The following is a 19,330-nucleotide window of genomic DNA, read 5'->3' as shown; positions in this document are numbered from 1 at the left end:
CGATCAGTAATACAGGAGGAGATACACAATTATTTATTAAACCTAAACATTTACAAGTCACAAAGTTGTTAAGTAAATGGTAAATGGCCTGTATTTGTATAGCGCTTTTACTAGTCCCGCCTAGGGACCCCAAAGCGCTTTACACACCCAGTCATCCACCCATTCACACACACACATTCACACACTGGTGGAGGCAAGCTACAGTTGTAGCCACAGCTGCCCTGGGACAGACTGACAGAAGTAAAGTAGTAAAGTTTTACAATTGCAACAGTTTTTATATTTCTCAGAAATCACAGCACTGCTGCTGCTGGTTAAGGGGAAAGGTTCAGACCTGATCAAGTCTTTGTAATCAAGTCAGGTTTTAATAAGAAGCATAAAAAACATTTTGTTATTATTGAGTGTTTTTAGGTAAAGGTGTCACTGTAAGAAGTGCAGGATCTGAACTGCAGGGAATGATGAAGCTATCAGCAGATCCAGTTTTGTGTTTTTCTTCCATATATCATGCAAAGTTTCAGCTCCACTTGTTTCTTCTCTGGTTGGAGTTTCAGCACTTCCAGGAGGATGGAGGTCTTTCTCTCTGAGAGCTTTATGAACCAGACTGCAGGAACTGATTGTAAAACTGACTGTAATGATGGAAGGACACTCAAGCCTGTTCTAGTTTCACAGTCCTTCACATCAGAGTACAGATCCAGCAGGAAGTCACTGATATTTCCTATAATAATATCCCATGTATATCTCATAAACAGGGAATGTTTGATATGTGCACACTGATGATAACAGCTCCAGTATCGTCTCTCCTGTCTGCTGCTCTCTCTCTCTGCTGCTGCACAGAATAGACTCACAAAGAACCTGACTGCTTCATGAAGATCTGACCCCAGAGGAACAACACTGGAACAATAAGAAGGAAACATTTAGTAATAATTTGATGTGAGCTGCATAAACACAACCACACAATACTGATGGACTCCATCTTGTCCATGTGTGTCCCGTATATAATGAAAGTCCATTTTATAGCCATCTTCCATCAGAGCAGCTGAACACTGTTTTTAGACTGTTACTGACTCACAACACAAACACTCATCCTGTGTGTGAAATCACTGCATACTGAACTGTAACTGTCATTTTATTTGCTGTCTGACTTTAGAAAGTAAAACATTAAATATCAACAATACAGAAACACACAGAGTGGAACAACAACATCTAAACTTCATATCTTGTACAACAGCAGCTTCACCTCCTGCTCACATCACACACGTGGAAATCACATATTTACTTACCTTTCAGTCAGTTTGGTTTCAGGATGACATGGAGGATTCTGCTGAAGATTCCACAGTCTGCAGGATTCTTTAGACTCCGAGGATTTGAACAGTTGGTCCCGGTCTAAGAGGATGTAAGCTGGTATAACCCAGCAGGGGAGTATTTCTCTGGTTAGGATGTGAGCTTTGGTTTCTGCTGACACTTTATAAAGCGATAACAGTCCCCTCCAGCCTGTTAAGACTATTAAATACAGGTTTCCACCGACACTGTAGGTAAGGGGTCCCATGAGGTTTTCTCCTAGGACTTCTGCAGGCCTGCTGAACAAAGTTTGTTGGAGCTTTCCAGGTAATCTCTACAGTTTGTACAACTGCGTTGTACACATTCAGACTCATTTCAGACCAGTACATAAGTTCTTGTAATTGTTTATGTGTTTTATATCTTTTAAGATGGCCCCATAAAAGATCATCATAGTATTGGTGGACTGGTGGTGGAGGGAGGATGTGATGCAAGTCTGCTACAGTGTTTTATGAGGTAGCTGGATCACTTTTTTCTCCACAACACATGAAACAGCACAGAAAGAAGTAGATGGCTCACAGAGGGATTCCTTCATTATGGTCTGCATTTGCTCTTTTATCACCTGCACATTTGTGGGAGACACATGAAAAGGCTTCTGTTTAATAAACACACTCTGGTACATCTGTAGAGACATCAGTGCAGCTCAGTCAGTGAACAGCTCACTGTCCTACCTTCTGATGATGCCATCGCTAAACGCTCCCCATCTGTGCCGTTTTTAATGAAATTTAAAAACAAAAAAAACCTTATTATATAAATCAATGTGATGCAGTGAACATGGAGAAAGAGACACAAACATACCTTGTTCTTTGATTGGTGGTCTGTAACCAAAGCAGTGAAAATTATATCAGTGTCAGAAAACATGATGATGCAGTAAATTAAACATTTCCATTGTTCTGTCATCCTCACCTGTTAGACGGAGCCCTCTTTTTTAAGTGCCATAATAATAATCCCCCTCCTCCAGTAATTACAATTAAAACACCCACAGCTCCACCAACAGCTGCTCCCACATTAAAACTGCGTTCTCCACACTGAGCGTCAGCTGCAGATGTGCCTGCTGTTACCAGCTGAAGGTTGAATAGGTGACATCTGGAAGGACAGAGAGACACTGTTAGGGGACATGTACAGATGTTGCACATGTGTCTCTGAAGCTTCACTTACTGTGTGTGTGGCTGACAGGAGTGAAATGTTCCATTTGAAAATGTTCCACTGCTGCAGTCAGAGCACTCAGTGTCTGTGGAGGCGGTTCCTGATGAAAACAACAACTACATGTGTGGATCAGTGTGGAATTCTGTCCTCAAACACACCAAGAAGCTTTGCTGTGCAAACTAACAGCAACACAAAGACTCAATCAAGAACATCTGGACTTGCTGGTATTTTCATGTTTATCTGAACTTCACTCTCTGTGATATCTCTCACACTGAGTCCAAACATCTCTCTGTTGTACCACAGGTCCTCGTCCAACAGGCCTCTGGGCTGCTCAGTGTACTAAATTAAAAAAAAAAAACTGGTACAGTTTGACATCTTCATGTCATAAAATTATATAAAATATCTTCATCTAATCTGCAAAGATTTTTTTAATTTTATTTTTTAAGAATCTACAAATTATAGGGAACCATACAGAAGTAAAACTTGAAAAGTTGAACTTAAACTCTATATCTCCCCATTGCCACACAGTGACATGAACCAGTGACTCTGGTAAGAGCAGGGGAGGAAGACTGTCATTAACAACCACAGCAGCAAACACAATGGACTAGAGCTACTCGAACATCAAGCTAGGTTATACGGCTAGACCGCCTGGGCCTGTCTGACCACACATCCCTGTTTACACCGTCTGAGGAGAACAGCTCTCATCTCCAGCAGAACCATTAAAAGCTGGTCTGATGGAGCCTCTCAACAGCTGGATGACTGCTTCAACAGAACTAACTGGGATACTGTCAGACATGGGGACTTTCACTGACGCTGTCTTATGTTAAATAAAGAAATCAGAAGCCTTTGAGGTGCAGGGAGATCCTGCACCTCCTGAAAGAAAGGACACCATCTTCAGGTCTGATAATACAGGTCTCCTCAGCATGGTCCAAGTCAACCTGAAGAAAGGTCTCATCTAAGGTGGGCTACAGGAGAAGGATCGAGGGTCATCTGGACCGTAACAACAGTTAAGTTATAAATAAATGGGAGAAAATCTGCAGGACCCAATGGTGGTCCTGGACCTGTGCTGAAGGACTGCACAGACCAGCTGGGATTTTCAACCAGTCTCTATATCCTCTGTCTGAGAAACCAGTCTGTACCAGACTCAGTCACTACTGCCCAATAGCACTTACCCCAGTGGTGATGTTTTTATATGGCGACTGATGTTTGCACTGTTGACTTTAGACTTAATTTTGCTGTACAAATTCTGCGTTACAATGATAATAACAATATTCTATAAAACACAAACCTACCTTTCTGACTGATGTACTGTCCTGGTTTACAGCGTTTGTGTTTCTGCGCTATGTCACAGCTGAGTCTTACAAAAGAAACACAGTGGAATCCCTCCAGTGGTTCACAGACTGTATCTGATGTTGTTGTACACTGCTTGTTTACCCTCAGACCAAGAGCTACCAACATAAAAAGAACATACTCAACATGTTTCATGTGTTTGTGAAGAGACACTGGAGCTCAGAGTTTATTGTTTTTTTGCTGAAAATAAATTTGGTCATTATGTCGTCTTTACGAAATGTGAAAACATGATCATCTTAAATTAAAGAAATCATGGAGAAGAACCTCCCTTAATGTTTTAATTTGATTTTAAACTACTATAACATAAAACATAGTTAAGCCCAGTGAAATTAATCTACCTGAGTCACAGTTTGTACAGGGAATACATCGCTCCAGGCCATTAGGTTGATCAGTGAAGGTTCCATCCATGCATGGCAGACATGACGTACTTCTATACTCATTACAGTGCATTTTCACTCGACTCCCTGATGAAATCAAAAGCAACAAATTCATTTCAAGCTTGCTTTTTTTTTTATTGTGTCTAAGTTGCGTGCTTAGAAAACACATGCATTCGTCATTCAGTTGGTTCTTACCTGCAAGGCACTTCGGACAGCATTCATTTCCTATCTGATACTCTGCTTGATGACATGTGAGGCTGAGAACACTGGAGACTTTCATCAGAATTATCAGAATTACCTGAAGACAGAGAAAAGGGGCCACTACAATTTTTGGTGGCGATTTGGGTTGTCTACCAGAGGCCTGGGAGCTTGAGGATCCTAGTTGTATCGTAGCTGTTCCTACATACACACAAAAGTGAGTACACCCCTCAAATTTTTGTAAATATTTTGTTATATCTTTACATGGGACAATTCAATTCAATTTTATTTATATAGCGTCAAATCACAACAAAAGTCGCCTCAAGGCGCTTCATAGGTACAGAGAAAAACCCAACAATTATATGAGCAAGCACTTTGGCGACAGTGGGAAGGAAAAACTCCCTTTTAACAGGAAGAAACCTTCGGCAGAACCAGGCTCAGGGAGGGGCGGCCATCTGCTGCGACCGGTTGGGGTGAGAGAAGGAAAACAGGATGAAAGACACACTGTGGAAGACAGACAGAGGTTAATAACAGATATGATTCAATGCAGAGAGGTCTATTAACACATACTGAGTGAGAAAGGTGACTGGAAAGGAAAAACTCAATGCATCATGGGAATCCCCGGCAGCCTACGTCTATTGCAGCATAACTAAGGGAGGATTCAGGGTCACCTGGTCAAGCCCTAACTATATGCTTTAGCAAAAAGGAAAGTTTTAAGTCTAATCTTGAAAGTAGATAGTGTCTGTCTCCTGAATCCAAACTGGAAGCTGGTTCCATAGAAGAGGGGCCTGAAAACTGAAGGCTCAGCCTCCCATTCTACTTTTAAATACTCTAGGAACAACAAGTAAGCCTGCAGTGCGAGAGCGAAGTGCTCTAATAGGGTGATATGGTACTACAAGGTCATTAAGATAAGATGGGGCCTGATTATTTAAGACCTTGTATGTGAGGAGCAGGATTTTGAATTCAATTCTGGATTTGAAGGGAAGCCAAAACAGGAGAAATATGCTCTCTCTTTCTAGTCCCTGTCAGGACTCTTGCTGCAGCATTTTGGATTAGCTGAAGGCTTTTCAGGGAGTTTTTAGGACATCCTGATAATAATGAATTAAAGTAGTCCAGCCTGGAAGTAATAAATGCATGAACTAGTTTTTCAGCGTCACTCTGAGACAGGATATTTCTAACTTTAGAGGTGTTGCGCAAATGGAAGAAAGCAGTCTTAGATATTTGTTTAATATGTGTGTTGAAGGACATGTCCTGGTCAAAAATGACTCCAAGATTCCTCACAGCGTTACTGGAGGCCAAGGTAATGCCATCCACAGTAAGAATCTGGTTAGATACCATATTTCTAAGATTTTCAGGGCCAAGTACAATAACCTCAGTTATATCTGAATTAAGAAGCAGAAAGTTAGCGGCCATCCAGGTCTTTATGTCTTTAAGACATTCCTACAATTTAACTAATTGGTGTGTATTACCTGGCTTCACAGATAGATAGAGCTGCGTGTAGGGCTGCCACGATTAGTCGACTAGTCACGATTACGTTGACTATCAAAATCGTCGACGACTGATTTAATAGTCGACGCGTCGTTTGAAGCTTTGTAAGATCCCAAAAGACGCAGGAATGAGTAGTGGGATTTAAGAGTGTAATAACGGACTGAAACAGAAGATGGCAGCACTGCATGTACAAGGATGCCAGCTGACGTTAAACCCCGAAGAAGAAGTAGCTCTGTCCCAGAATTCAAAGCGCAGCCCAGCTCAGTTTCCAACAATGGCAGCAGCTAGTTAGTTTTAGTATTACTCTTATTATTCTTTCTGGGTCACAAAATAAACGTTTAACATATTTTTAGGCGAGAATGTAACTGTGTAAACCTCAAATATCTGCTCAGTTTATCAAGACACCACATATTTTCAAAAGCGCTCCGACGTTTTCGGAGACGTCTGTTACCCACTAGCTCGATAGCTAGCCGGGGGCAAAGCTCACTAAAGCCGGTGAGAACCCCGGACTCCGGTCAAATCGTTTTCAAACCCACCGCCGTCTTTCGCTATTCAGGTTAAACATATACAAGTCACTTAGATAACTTTAAAATGTTATTGTTTGGCTCTTTTTTAGTATTTTATTTATTCCTGAGTAAATCGGTTTGGCTGAGATTAAAGTTATAGTTTTTAACACAGCTGAATAAACGTCAAGCAGACAACTGATTATCAGAAGTGTGAGATGCTCGAGAATATATTCCAGTGTCCCGTTATAGTTTAGATAGCAAGGAGTTAAACTTCACCGAAACAATCTGTAAATTTCATTAAAATTTAATAAACTATCATCTTGCCTTTATTTTTAGTTAGCACATACCTTAAACACTTAAAGCTGTAAGCTAATGATAGTTATATAAGAGCAGATGCTGCTGGTGCAATAAGCTGTACGTTTTACGTCCAATGGATGCATGCTCTGATTAGTCGACTAATCGCAAAAATAATCGGTGACTAGTCGACTATCAAAATAATCGTTTGTGGCAGCCCTAGCTGCGTGTCATCTGCATTGCTGTAAAAATTTAAGTTATGTCTTCTAATGATACTGCCTAGGGGAAGCATGTATAATGTAAACAGAATTGGTCCTAGCACCGAACCCTGTGGAACATCATAATTGACCTTAGTGTGTGAAGAGGACTCTCCATTTACATGTACACATTGGAGTCTATTAGATAGATATGATACAAACCACTGCAGTGCAGTACCTGTAATACCTACAGCATGTTCTAATCGCTCTAATAGGATATTATGGTCGACAGTATCGAACGCTGCACTAAGGTCTAGCAGGACAAGCACAGAGATGAGTCCACTGTCAGAGGCCATAAGAAGATCATTTGTAACCTTCACTAAAGCTGTTTCTGTGCTGTGATGAGCTCTGAAACCTGACTGAAATTATTCAAATAAGCCATTCCCCTGCAGATGATCTGTTAGCTGTTTGACAACTACTCTTTCAAGGATTTTTGATATGAAAGGAAGGTTGGAGATTAGCCTATAAATTAGTTAAGACTGCTGGGTCTAGAGATGGCTTTTTGAGTAAAGGTTTAACTACAGCCAGCTTGAAGGCCTGTGGTACATAGCCAATTATTAGAGATCATATTTAAGATCGAAGAATTAATTAATGGGAGGACTTCTTTGAGCAGTTTTGTAGGAATGGGGTCTAAAAGACACGTTGATGGTTTGGAGGAAGTAATTATTGAAGTTAACTCAGAAAGATCAATTGGAGAAAAAGAGTCTAACTTAACATCAATGGTACTAAGAGTAGCTGTAGATAATATTACATCTGTGGGATGATTACTGGTAATTTTTTCTCTAATGATAAGAATTTTATTTGTGAAGAAGTTCATGAAGTCATTACTAGTTAACGTTAAAGGGATTGTTGGCTCAAAAGAGCTCTGACTTTTTGTCAGCCTGGCTACAGTGCTGAAGAGAAACCTGGGGTTGTTCTTATTTACTTCAATCAGTGATGAATAGTAAGATGTTCTGGCTTTGCGGAGGGCTTTCTTATAAAGCAGCAAACTATTTCTCCAGGCTAAATGATGATCCTCTAAATTTGTGACACGCCATTCCCTCTCCAGCTTACGAGTCATCTGCTTTAGGCTACGTGTTTGACAATTATACCACGGGGTCAGGTACTTCTGATTTGAGACCTTAGTTTTCACAGGAGCTACAGTATCCAGAGTCATACGTAGTGAGGAGGTGAAATTATTAACAAGATAATCGACCTCTGTTGGAGTAGCGTTCAGATAGCTGCTCTGCTCTATGTTGGTACAGGCCATTGAAGATGATAACAGTGGGTGGATTATATTCTTAAACTTAGTTACAGCACTTTCAGAAAGACATCTACTGTGATAAAGTCTACTCGCCACTGCTGTGTAATCAATTATTGTAAATGTAAATGTTATCAGGAAATGATCAGACAGGAGAGGGTTTTCAGGAAACACTGTTAAATGTTCAGTTTCTATGCCATATGTTAAAACAAGATCTAGAGTGTGATTAAAGTGGTGGGTGGGTTCTTTTACATTTTGAGAGAAGCCAATTGAGTCTAATAACAGACTAAATGCCATGTTGAGGCTGTCACTTTTAGCATCTACATGGATGTTAAAATCACCCACAATAATTATTTTATCTGAGGTGAGAACTAAATCAGATAAAAAGTCTGAGAAATCAGAAAGTCTGTGTAAGGCCCAGGTGGACGATAGATGATAACAAGTAAGACTGGTTTCTGAGTTTTACAGCTGGGGTGGACAAGGTTAAGCATCAGGCTTTCAAATTAATTAAAAGTCTGTCTTGGTCTTTCGTTAATTAATAGGCTGGTGTGAAAAATTGCTGCCACACCGCCCCCTCGGCCTGTGCTTCGAGATTTCTGGTAGTTAGAATCACTCGGGGGTGTTGATTCATTTAAACTAACATAATCATGCGGCTGCAACCAGGTTTCTGTAAGGCAGAGTAAATCGATTTGTTGATCAATTATTAAGTCATGTACTAACAGAGACTTGGAGGAGAGAGACCTAATATTTAATAATCCACATTTCACTGTTTTACTCTTTGGTTCAGATGTGGATACTGTATTGTTCTTTCTTTGTGATTTTTTATGTTTAAGTTGTTTATTGCTGGTTTTTAGTTGTTTTTTGTCTGTTTGGGAGCTGACACAGTCTCAATGGAGATGGGTTTTTGGGGGGGCAGCAGGAGGAGAGAAGCTGCAGAGAGGCGTGTAAGACTGCAACTCTGCTTCCTGGTCCCAACTCTGGATAGTCATATTTTGGGGGGTTTAATAAATTTGTCCATATTTCTAGAAATGAGAGCTGCTCCATCCAAAGTGGGATGGATGCCGTCTCTCCTAACAAGACCAGGTTTCCTCCAGAAGGTTTGCCAATTATCTATGAAGCCCACATCGTTTCTGGGACACCACTCAGACAGCCAGCAATTTAAGGAGAACATGCGGCTAAACATGTCACTCCTGGTCTGACTGGGGAGGGAGACCAGAGAAAACTACAGAGTCCGACATTGTTTTGGCAAAATTACACACCAATTCAATATTGATTTTAGTGACCTCCGATTGGCGGAACCGGGTGTCATTACTGCCGACATGAATTATGATTTTACTGAATTTACGTTTTAAATTTCCCTCAACGTCGCCTTGTCTGGCCCCTGGAAGACAATTGACTATGGTTGCCGGTGTCTCTAGCTTCACATATCTGAGAACAGAATCACCAATTACCAGAGTTTGACCCCCAGCGGGTGTGTCACCGAGTGGGGAAAAATGGTTCGACACATGAACAGGTTGATGGTGTACCTGGGGCTTCTGTTTAGGACTATGCTTCCTCCTCACCATCACCCAGCCGTCCTCCTTCCCCAGCTGCTTGGGGTCTGCCGGGGAACAGCTAGCGGGGCCTACGCTATCTTCGGCTGCACCAGCTACAGGGGCCTGGCTAGCTACGGGTGAATGAAGGGTGCGAAGCAGAGTCTCCAATTCAGTAATCCTGGCCTCCAGAGCTGCAAATATGCTACATTTGTTACAGGTATCATTACTGCCAAAGGAGGCCGAGGAGTAGCTAAACATCTGACACAATGAGCAGGAAAGTGCAGGAGGGACAGGTGAAGTAGCCATGGTGCTAACGAGTCGGCTACGAGCTAAGCTAGCGAAACAGTACAGAGACAGTGAGTGAATACTTTGGCTATAAATTAGGTAGTGAGTACAGAGAAAGTGTGCTTCAGATGAAGCACGTGAAGATTATACTATGAAAACAGAATGTATTTAAAAGTTTTAAATTAAATTGCTAAGCAGATAAGCTACTCAGAAACACCACTGTGTTTGAACAGGAAGAGGAAGTGATACTCTACCACAGAGCAAGCAAACACCAAGTGACAGCGCCACCAAGAGTCAACAAGTTAACACTCTAAGAGAAGATATGACACTTTGATACAATGTGAAGCAGTTGGTGTACAGCTTGTATAACAGTGTAAATTTGCTGTCCCCTTAAAATAACTCATACAGCCATTAACATCTAAACCGCTGGCAACAAATGTGAGTACACCCTTAAGTGAAAATGTTGGGGTTGTTATCATGTTGGAATACTGTCCAGTGGCCCAGTTTCTGAAGGGAGGGGGATCATGCTCTACTTTACTTAAGTATGGCACAGTACATGTTGGCATTCAGGGTTCCCTCAATTAACTGTAGCCCCCCAGTGCCAGCAGCACTCATGCAGCCCCAAACAATGTCATCCCAAACACCATGCTTGACTGTAGGCAAGAAACACTTACCTTTGTACTCTTCACCTGGTTGCCTCCACAAACCCCTGACACCAACTGAGCCAAATAAGTTTGCCTTGGTCTCATCAGACCACAGGTAATCCATGTCCTTAGTCTGCTTGTCTTCAGCAAACTGTTTGCGGGCTTTCTTGTGCATTATCTTTAGAAGAGGCTTCCTTCTAGGACAACAGCCATTTGATGCAGTGTGCTGCGTATGGTCTGAGCACTGACAGGCTCAACCTCCACACCTTCAGCCACTGCAGCAATGCTGGCAGCATTTATACATCTATTTTCAAAAGACAACCTCTGGATATGACGCTGAGCACGTGCACTCAACTTCTTTGGTTGACCATGGCAAGGTTTGTTCTGAGTGGAACCTGTCCTGTTAAACCGCTGTATGGTTTTGACCGCTGTGCTGCAGCTCAGTTTCAGGGTGTTGGCATTATTTTTATATCCTAGGCCATCTTTATGTAGAGCAACAATTCTTATTTTCAAACCCTCAGAGAATTCTTTGCCATGTTAAACTTTCAGTGACCAGCATGAGAGGGTGTGAGAGCAATAACACCAAATTCAAACACATCTGTTTCCCCATTTGCACCTGAGACCTTGTAACACTAACGAGTCACATGACACCAGGGAGGGAAAATGGCCAATTGGGCTCAGTTTAGACATTTTTACTTAGGGGTGTACTCACTTTTGTTGCCAGCGGTTTAGGCAATAATGGCCGTATGTTGAGTTATTTTGAGATAACAGCAAATTTACACTGTTAAACAAGCTGTAGACTGACTACCTTACATTGTATCAAAGAGTCATGTCTTCAATGTTGTCCTACTAAAAGATGTAATAAAATATTTACAAAAATGTGAGGGGTGTACTCTACATATTGTTTTTTTTTTCTTGAAGATATTTGTTTGCCGACCCACTTTCAGACATTGTTTCACAAATTGAAATCTTAGGCCATGATTGAACATTAATATCTCAAAAACTAGTAAAATTAAAACCCCAAAATGCTTAATGATCATTCTCAACCGGCTCACTACCTCCCGCTTTTGGCCTAGGCTGTCACTTGAGCCCCTTTTCCATTAGTAAAAAAGGAGCTCCTCTGCCGGCGTTCAAACCAATCTGAACGATACTAAAATGTGACATCGTGAGACTGCATGCCACTGATTGGCTGGGCAGTGGTGTCACTCAACGAGTCATAAGAGCATCTCAAGAAAATTAAAACTGCCAATTTCTGAAATCCGTGAATGAGGGAAATGGCTGCAAAAACAAGGCCCTGTTCCCCTAGTCTGACGAAAGTCACAGACCAAGCATCAGATATATTCTTGCCTCAACGTCCACCTTTGTTGTAGCATTTGTGTCACATACTAATTACATCACGGGGCACACAGTAGCATTGCTGTGACAATCATGCACATTAGGAGGTACTGGATTGCAATACAAAACCAGCCAATCTTATTCAAGTTGTGGCGTGTCGATCTGAGTAGATCGCTGGTTTGAGCGTGGAGTCAAGGAGGCCCTTTACATGAAAAGGAAACAACCATCTCCGAATCGAGGAGGGGGCCTAAGGGTAGATCTTTCTTCATCTTACAATGCTGTGATGTATCTTAAGAGTGCGTACCAGAAATGCGGCAACATTCACAGGTTTCCTTTTGGAGACATCTGATCTGGCAGGCTCAAAGTTTCCTTGGTCCAAAAGACGAAACCTGTCCCTGGAGATTTGAGATGATGGAGTGTTAACAGGAAGAACAGCTGGACAAACACAAAGATTTTTTTTTTGTTTTGTTTTTTATTAATCTACAGTCTTTTGTCATCCATCCTCACATGCAGACTCTTAATATCCACACAACAGACAAAAGATATGGTTAGTACAAAATAATAAAAGCAAAATAATATTTTTAATTTGGAGCATCATGTAACTCAGAAGTGACACAGCTATGACTTGTTCATCTGAGTGAACAAATCTGTTCCTAATCCTTGATGTTCTGTACTCTGGAAACAGAAGCCAAGGAGAACGAACTGAAAGTCAGTGTGCACAGGGATCCTGATTCAGCATGGATTTACTTTTCCCACATCCCTCTGATCGATATTAAAGAGTTCAATGTGAAACGTAAAACTTCCACGACGCTTTGAAAATCTTGGTGACAAAGTAAAGAGTTATGGTGAAGTTTACCAAATTATCTCATGGAACTGTTTGTTTGGACGAGTGGATTCATTTAACAGGAGAAGTCGGACGCATCAAGCTAACGTTTCATTCATCAGGATTGCCATCTAAAGTTTAACAGCTTGCTCTGCATTGGCTGCTCTGAAGTCCAAAAGTGTCTTTTGAATTTTTCACCTACATGGGAGGCCAAAGCATCTCAATCTGAATGAGTCTGAATCTGAAGTACTGATTTTAATTAGGTCGTGCCAAAACCTTCATTTTATTTTTATATGTCATTCAGAGGTGAATAGCTGCTGTGTTTTGTATCACTGTGCTGCTGCCCGAGTGCTCTTGAGCTTCAGGACATAATCAGATGTGTGGACATTCTCCTTCAGGGTTTTCTGGTAGAGAGCAGAATTCATGGTTTCATCAGTTATAACAGAGCAGCCCAGACCATCCACACTACCACCACTGTGTCTGACTGCTGCTGCGATGTTCACTTTCTGAAATGTCATTATTTTGATGCCAAATGTAACGGGACTCAAACTTTCCAGAAAGTTCCGCTTTTGTCTTGTCAGTCCATAGAATATTTCTGAGAAACCCCAGGAAAATCTATGTTTCTTGGCAGATGTGACACGAACCTTTCCTCCTTGAACTATTCATTTTTGCCCAGTCTCTTTCTTATTGTTGAATCATGACTTTTGACCTTAACCCTATTGTAGGGTCTATCTTACTATATAAAGCCCCTTGAGGCAACTGTTGTTCTGACTTAGCGCTGTATGAAATTGAATTAACTGAGCCAAGTGATGTCTACAGGTCTACAGATGTAGTTCTGGAGTCTTCTTTGACCTCCTGGATGAGTCGTTGATGGTTCCTTGGAATAGTTTTATATTTTCTTCAATAAGAGCAGAAAGCAGTGTTGCCAACTCCTCAGTAAGGAAAATCACTATTGGCTGTCCTAAAAGTTGCTAGAAGTCGCTAAATGACATCATCGCGCAATTTGCATAATTGGTCATGCTAATGTATGGTAACCTACGCTGTTGGAGAGAGAAATAACATTGTGGAAGAGACATAAAGTGAGTAAAAAAACGTCCTAAATGCAGTTAGAATTTATTTAGAACTACAAATTGGGGGCTCGCTCGGGCCCCCTTTGGAGGTGGGGTGCCCCCGGCCTCTCGGCCTAGGGCTCGGTCACTCAGGCGCAGCTGGGGGCCGGCGGAGCTCACGGGCGCGTCACTGCAACCCCCCCTGGCTTCTGCTCCGCGGCTGCTGAGTGAGCCCTCATCTGGGACTCTCCTCAGCTCTTACTGGAACAGTGGCGCGGCTGCCCCTCTGTTGGTCTTCCATGGTCTTTTGTGTTCTGGGGGCCTCTGGATGTCTGGAGTTTTGATCTCCTCCATACCCGCTTCACACCCTGGAGGACGGGGCTGAGGCCCCCCCACACTCCCTAGCAGATCATTACATGGAGAAACCTTTGGAATGCAAGCATGCTGATCCACACAGGTATGCACACATGGGTATTCACAGACGCGGACTAAAGCTTTCTTGGCTGCTGCCTCAAAGCACACTGTGCGCTGTCTATCTTGCGTGCTGCACAATATTGTTTATTACTTAGTAAAAAAAAAAAAAAAAAAAAAAAAAAAACTACAAATTAAATTTCTTGTAGCAATTATTGTTTTTTTTAATGTCACAATTCCAACCCTGCTCCTTTATCCGGGCTTGGACCGGCAAAAGTGACCCAAAATAGGCACTCTTTTGGAGTTACTTTGTGTGTGTGTTTATGAGTAGTTTTAAACCTTGAGATCCACAAAACAGCATAACAGTGAAAGAAGAACTGATTGCGTTACAGACAGTGCGGGAGCAGCGACTTCGCTCATGTGCGATTCATTTGCAGTTTCGACGCATTGGGGTGAACATCTCCTACACTGATAGCAGCTGCATGAAGACTATCCTCCGCCTGTGAGCGCTTTGGTACGGGCAAGGTGCCAACGGCAGCAACCGCTGCTTGTTGAGAGTAAGAGCGATACGCGCTTTCACGTCAAAAAGTCGTCATAAATAAGTCTCCAGTAACACCAGAAAAAGTCGCCAGATTTGTCGCTAGTCGCTTTTTAGAAAAAAAGTCACTAAGGGGGGTCTGAAAACCCGCTAAATATAGCGACAAAGTCGCTAACTTGGCAACACTGGCAGAAAGGCTCTGCAGTCAGCTGGAAACTGGAGAGAACCAATCATAGTAAGCTACAGGCCAAACAACAGCTGAGCTTCACATACGAACACAGGAGTGTGTGTATGGGCTCAAAATGTGGTCATAAATATTTTGTACTTGTAAAAAAGATTTGTATGTGTAAAAAAGATTTGTGTGTGCGTAAAAAAGATTTGTATGTGTAAAAAGAATTTGTGTGTGCGTAAAAAAGATTTGTATGTGTAAAAAAGATTTGTATGTGTAAAAAGAATTTGTGTGTGCGTAAAAAAGATTTGTATGTGTAAAAAAGATTTGTGTGTGGACTTAGAAAAAAAAACCCTGCAAGTTACAAGTACGGATTTTTGACCCCATTTTTCTACCCGTCATCTGATTGGTCAATGTCATGTCAATCACAAATGTAACAATCCAATCAGAGAACAGATGGGTTAGGCTGTCGGAGGGGAGCTTTTTTGAACTGCAGGTCCTTGAAGGGTGATACCGTTTGAAGCTGGAGGATCGCTATATAAATATCCGATAGCAGCTAGGTCCCCTAACTTTCAGTAGCTGTTGAAAGGAAAAAGTTGTGGTATATCAGTGGTTAGAAATAACATTATTACTTTAGGATTAGTTTAACACAAAGTCAGGGCTGACCCAGGACCATTGCTGTGAGTCACAGTGCGCAGCATAAAAGTCCTTTCACATCGGATGCAGGATACGCTGCTAATGCTAACTGCTAACTAAAAGCAAAGGATCCAGAATTTGTTACGCTGGCTGCTGGGCTCTGTGGGTTTTTGCAGCAGCTCTACCTGTACTAGATGCACCTGCTCCTTGTCTTTTCTATCTCTGACTTTATGTCCTCTACAAGAGTTTGTTTTTTTTGCTAGTTCTTCAAATGTTCAATAAAAACATGTATGCTAATTCATAACGAAGAAAGCTTTGTAATGAAGACTGTCATTTCCAAAACACTGCCCGCCCCCACCCCGCGGTCCGCAGCGCTGTTGAAAAGGCTGTGGAAGTCCCTGTATTAAACACGTAGACCTCTGACACAAAAATCACCAAACTCGGACGACCACAGACTGTTTTCCTTCGTGGTGATGAAGGAAAACGCTGGGTTGGCATGTAAAAGGGCATTTATTCCCTTCAAAGACCTGCAGTTCAAAAAAAGCGCCCCTCGACAGCCAAACCCATCTATTCTCTGATTGGATTGTTACATTTGTGATTGACATGACATTGACCAGATCAGAATCAGATGAAGGGAAGAAAAATAGGGTCAAAAATCCGTACTTGTAACTTGCAGGGGTTTTTTTTCTAAGTCCACACACAAATCTTTTTTACGCACACACAAATCTTTTTTGCACATACAAATCTTTTTTACGCACACAAATCTTTTTTACACATACAAATCTTTTTTACGCACACGCAAATTCTTTTTACACATACAAATCTTTTTTACGCACACACAAATCTTTTTTACAAGTACAAAATATTTATGACCACATTTTGAGCCCATATGTGTGAGAAAGAATTTTTTCACAAACACCGAGTCAGGAACAACATTTAGACACACATTACCTTTCTGCAGTAGCAGGACCTTGTCCTCTGTCAAAATTTATAAGCTCTTGTAATGACTTGGTGCGCTTTAAGGACGCAGTCCTATTTTCAGTTACAGGACACATCCTGACAGAAAGAAAAACAAAAACACACTTTCATTAATGTTTTTGGAAAAAAAAAATCATTTTAAAATGTAAATATTTTAATAAAACTGAAGGAATAAGGGGGGGAAACCCATATAAAGAAGTCATTCACACGATGGACCACATTACATCAGAAATAACAAATGATCCACAACTGAAACTATCCTCTGTAGAAAATATGAGTATAACCTCTGAACACTGTCAGGTTTACCATTATTTTATTCAGTTACAGCATCTTTTTGACCTTTGTCAGGCACAGAGAAACTTTGTAATGGTAAAAAATAATGATAAATGTGCATAGGTTATACTCTTATTCTGAAAAAGGTTTTATTTCCCTCTATGCACCTGTAGATGATTCAGGTGTGGAGAGTTTTCATATATTTGAAATTTAGATTTATCCTCTACAACAGTGGTTCTCAAACTTTTCACAATGAGTACCACCTCATAAACTGTCTCTTGAAGTACCACCCTTATGACTGACATTAAAGTACAGTAGTACACCACATATAGTTTACACAGACAATTTTATTTCTTATATGAATGTTATTTATTTTAACTGTCATAAATAGGATGTGATAATAATAGCAACTGTACTGCATTAAAACATTCGCAGCAGGTGGGATATACAGTCTTTAAGAGATGACATTTGCATTTGTCCCTAACCTTCGGGAACCCTCACGTTAACTTTTATCAAGTGGAAAAAAGTTAGCGTTCATCCTCCAGCTTCACTGTTTATATTATGCAAACCATAGCTGTATAGCTAGCCACCACGCAGCACTTTATTATATACCAGCTAGCCCAACTTCAGTAACCACACAAACACCACTGCTGTTTAGTCTTCTGTCTTCATTTATGTCAGAAGTGATAGCAGAGGTGTAGGTTTTACCTTTTGCTGTGGCGGGTAAGCTGCTGGATTTTTGACTTCACGACCCTCCTTCGTGGTTCATGCACGTCAAAAATCAGTTTGCTCTTCATGGCGTTTCAGCCCACAACACAAAATACCATCATGTGGGCCTTGCATGGGATCCCCCCACCCAAGGGAAATACACCGTTCTCAAGGCGCTGCTGCTCGGCACTACTCCCTCTCTGACGCAGAGTGGGCCGAGAAACCCCTCTCTCTCTCTGGCCTGGGTGATGGTACCGCTCTCAAGCTCATGGAGAGCACGCTGTTCTTGCTAGTAACGGATGACGGCGGATTCCTCTTCACGCACGTCTTCCTCCGACAGTTGCCGGCACCAGTGCGAGCTGGCCCCCACTGATTCTCCCGGGGGCCTCCAACTCATCGATTGTGGGTGGGATTGCGGCACCATGGAAAAGGCTGTGTTTTTACCATCAGCGTGACAGGGCCGTGCCACCTTTGCTGTTTTAAGGCCCAGGGAAACGAGCCCACCAGCGCTCTGTAGCGGCTGCAACCGCTGGCGATAAGGAAAGGCTGCTCTTCATAGAGGGCTCACGCTGGGGGAGACGTTTTCTGGTTGACTCTGGCTCCCAGAAAAGCCTAGAGAACTCTCGCGCCATCTTTTCATACCTCTACAATGGTATGTTATTTAATCTTAAAAAAAATGGAGATTTCCCACATACCACCAGAGAGAACCCAAGTACCACTAGTGGTATGCATACCACAGTTTGAGAAAGACTGGTCTAAGGAGCTTGGAAAGAAAAGCATCTGGACTTCTTTCAGTTGCTTGAAGACATTTCACCTCTCCTCCGAGAAGCTTCTTCAGTTCTAAGGTCAAATGGTGGAGAGTCCCAGAGTTAAGTCCTAGGGAAGTGTCCACCAAGAGGGACATGGATGGACCCCCTGTTGATCCTCTACCTAATCAAACAAGCCAGGGTGTAAAAACGGGTGTAGGTAACAATCAGCCAAGGTTTTGGGTGAACCCGCTGTGAAACCTAGCCCCACCCTATCATGTGATTTCCTGAGGTCAAATGGCCCAGGATGTGAGTGGGTGTTAAGGCTTCTGGGAAAAGATCTCAAAACTGGATTATAGATGGCAGACGGTTGGTGTCGTAAACCACCACCTCCGTTCAAAGATGGTTGTTCACAGTGGACATAGATGGCTTCTTCCCCTCATCTTTCAAACCATCTGTCTTCTCTGTATAAAATGTGAACATTATTGCTTGCCTTCAACAACTTGAAAAGGACAAAATCATTGACCACCCTACATATCATCATCTATACCCAGGGGATGCTATACCTTGTATTTACGGACTTCCAAATATCTACAAAGAAGGGGTCCCACTCAGGCTCATTGTTAGCAGCTTAAACTGATATCTCTGTAACCCTTTCAGACTGGGTTATGAGACACTTGAGATTACTTCAATCTGTCAGAAAGATTTATTTTAAGTGATTTCTTCATTCAGGAGGTCTGAGATTAGGCCTGAGTGTGGCTAGAGAAATTGAACTCAACTTTCCAACAAATGTGGTTAATCATAGTTTATTCATGATTAAACAACTTTTTCACACAGGTTTGGATGGCTTACCTGGCTCCTGGGTAAAAGTTTCCATGGTCCAAAAGAAGAGCATGCCCCTGAGATTTGGGATGATGGAGTTTCTAACAGGAAGAACAGCCTGACAACATCTGGAAAAACACAAAGAAAACCAATGATTTTAGATCAGGATTACTAACACCTGATGAAGCTG

General features: G+C 41.8%; 1 protein-coding gene across 1 annotated transcript in view; it reads right to left on the bottom strand.

Annotated features, from left to right (window-relative positions):
• The window catches only part of LOC146641550 (uncharacterized), a 42,489-nt gene that overhangs the window by 11,395 nt on the left and 11,764 nt on the right, over nt 1–19,330 (bottom strand). The window contains exons 2-12 of the mRNA XM_085397967.1: nt 19,171–19,268; nt 16,565–16,669; nt 12,292–12,382; nt 4,401–4,503; nt 4,167–4,292; nt 3,771–3,926; nt 2,491–2,578; nt 2,239–2,418; nt 2,131–2,150; nt 2,004–2,036; nt 1,852–1,894 (exon numbers count right to left, since the gene is read on the bottom strand). Of these exons, the coding sequence (XP_085254093.1) occupies nt 1,852–1,894; nt 2,004–2,036; nt 2,131–2,150; nt 2,239–2,418; nt 2,491–2,578; nt 3,771–3,926; nt 4,167–4,292; nt 4,401–4,503; nt 12,292–12,382; nt 16,565–16,668 (944 nt within the window). The 5' untranslated portion in view covers nt 16,669; nt 19,171–19,268. The remainder of the gene's footprint in view (nt 1–1,851; nt 1,895–2,003; nt 2,037–2,130; nt 2,151–2,238; nt 2,419–2,490; nt 2,579–3,770; nt 3,927–4,166; nt 4,293–4,400; nt 4,504–12,291; nt 12,383–16,564; nt 16,670–19,170; nt 19,269–19,330) is intronic.

Source organism: Rhamphochromis longiceps, linkage group LG23 (genome assembly GCF_057381845.1).
Source record: "Rhamphochromis longiceps isolate RC_006_pf linkage group LG23, R_longiceps_female_GT1.1, whole genome shotgun sequence".
Taxonomy (NCBI): domain Eukaryota; kingdom Metazoa; phylum Chordata; class Actinopteri; order Cichliformes; family Cichlidae; genus Rhamphochromis; species Rhamphochromis longiceps.
The sequence above is the reverse complement of the archived record's forward strand: the minus strand, read 5'-3'. Positions and strand labels throughout refer to the sequence as shown.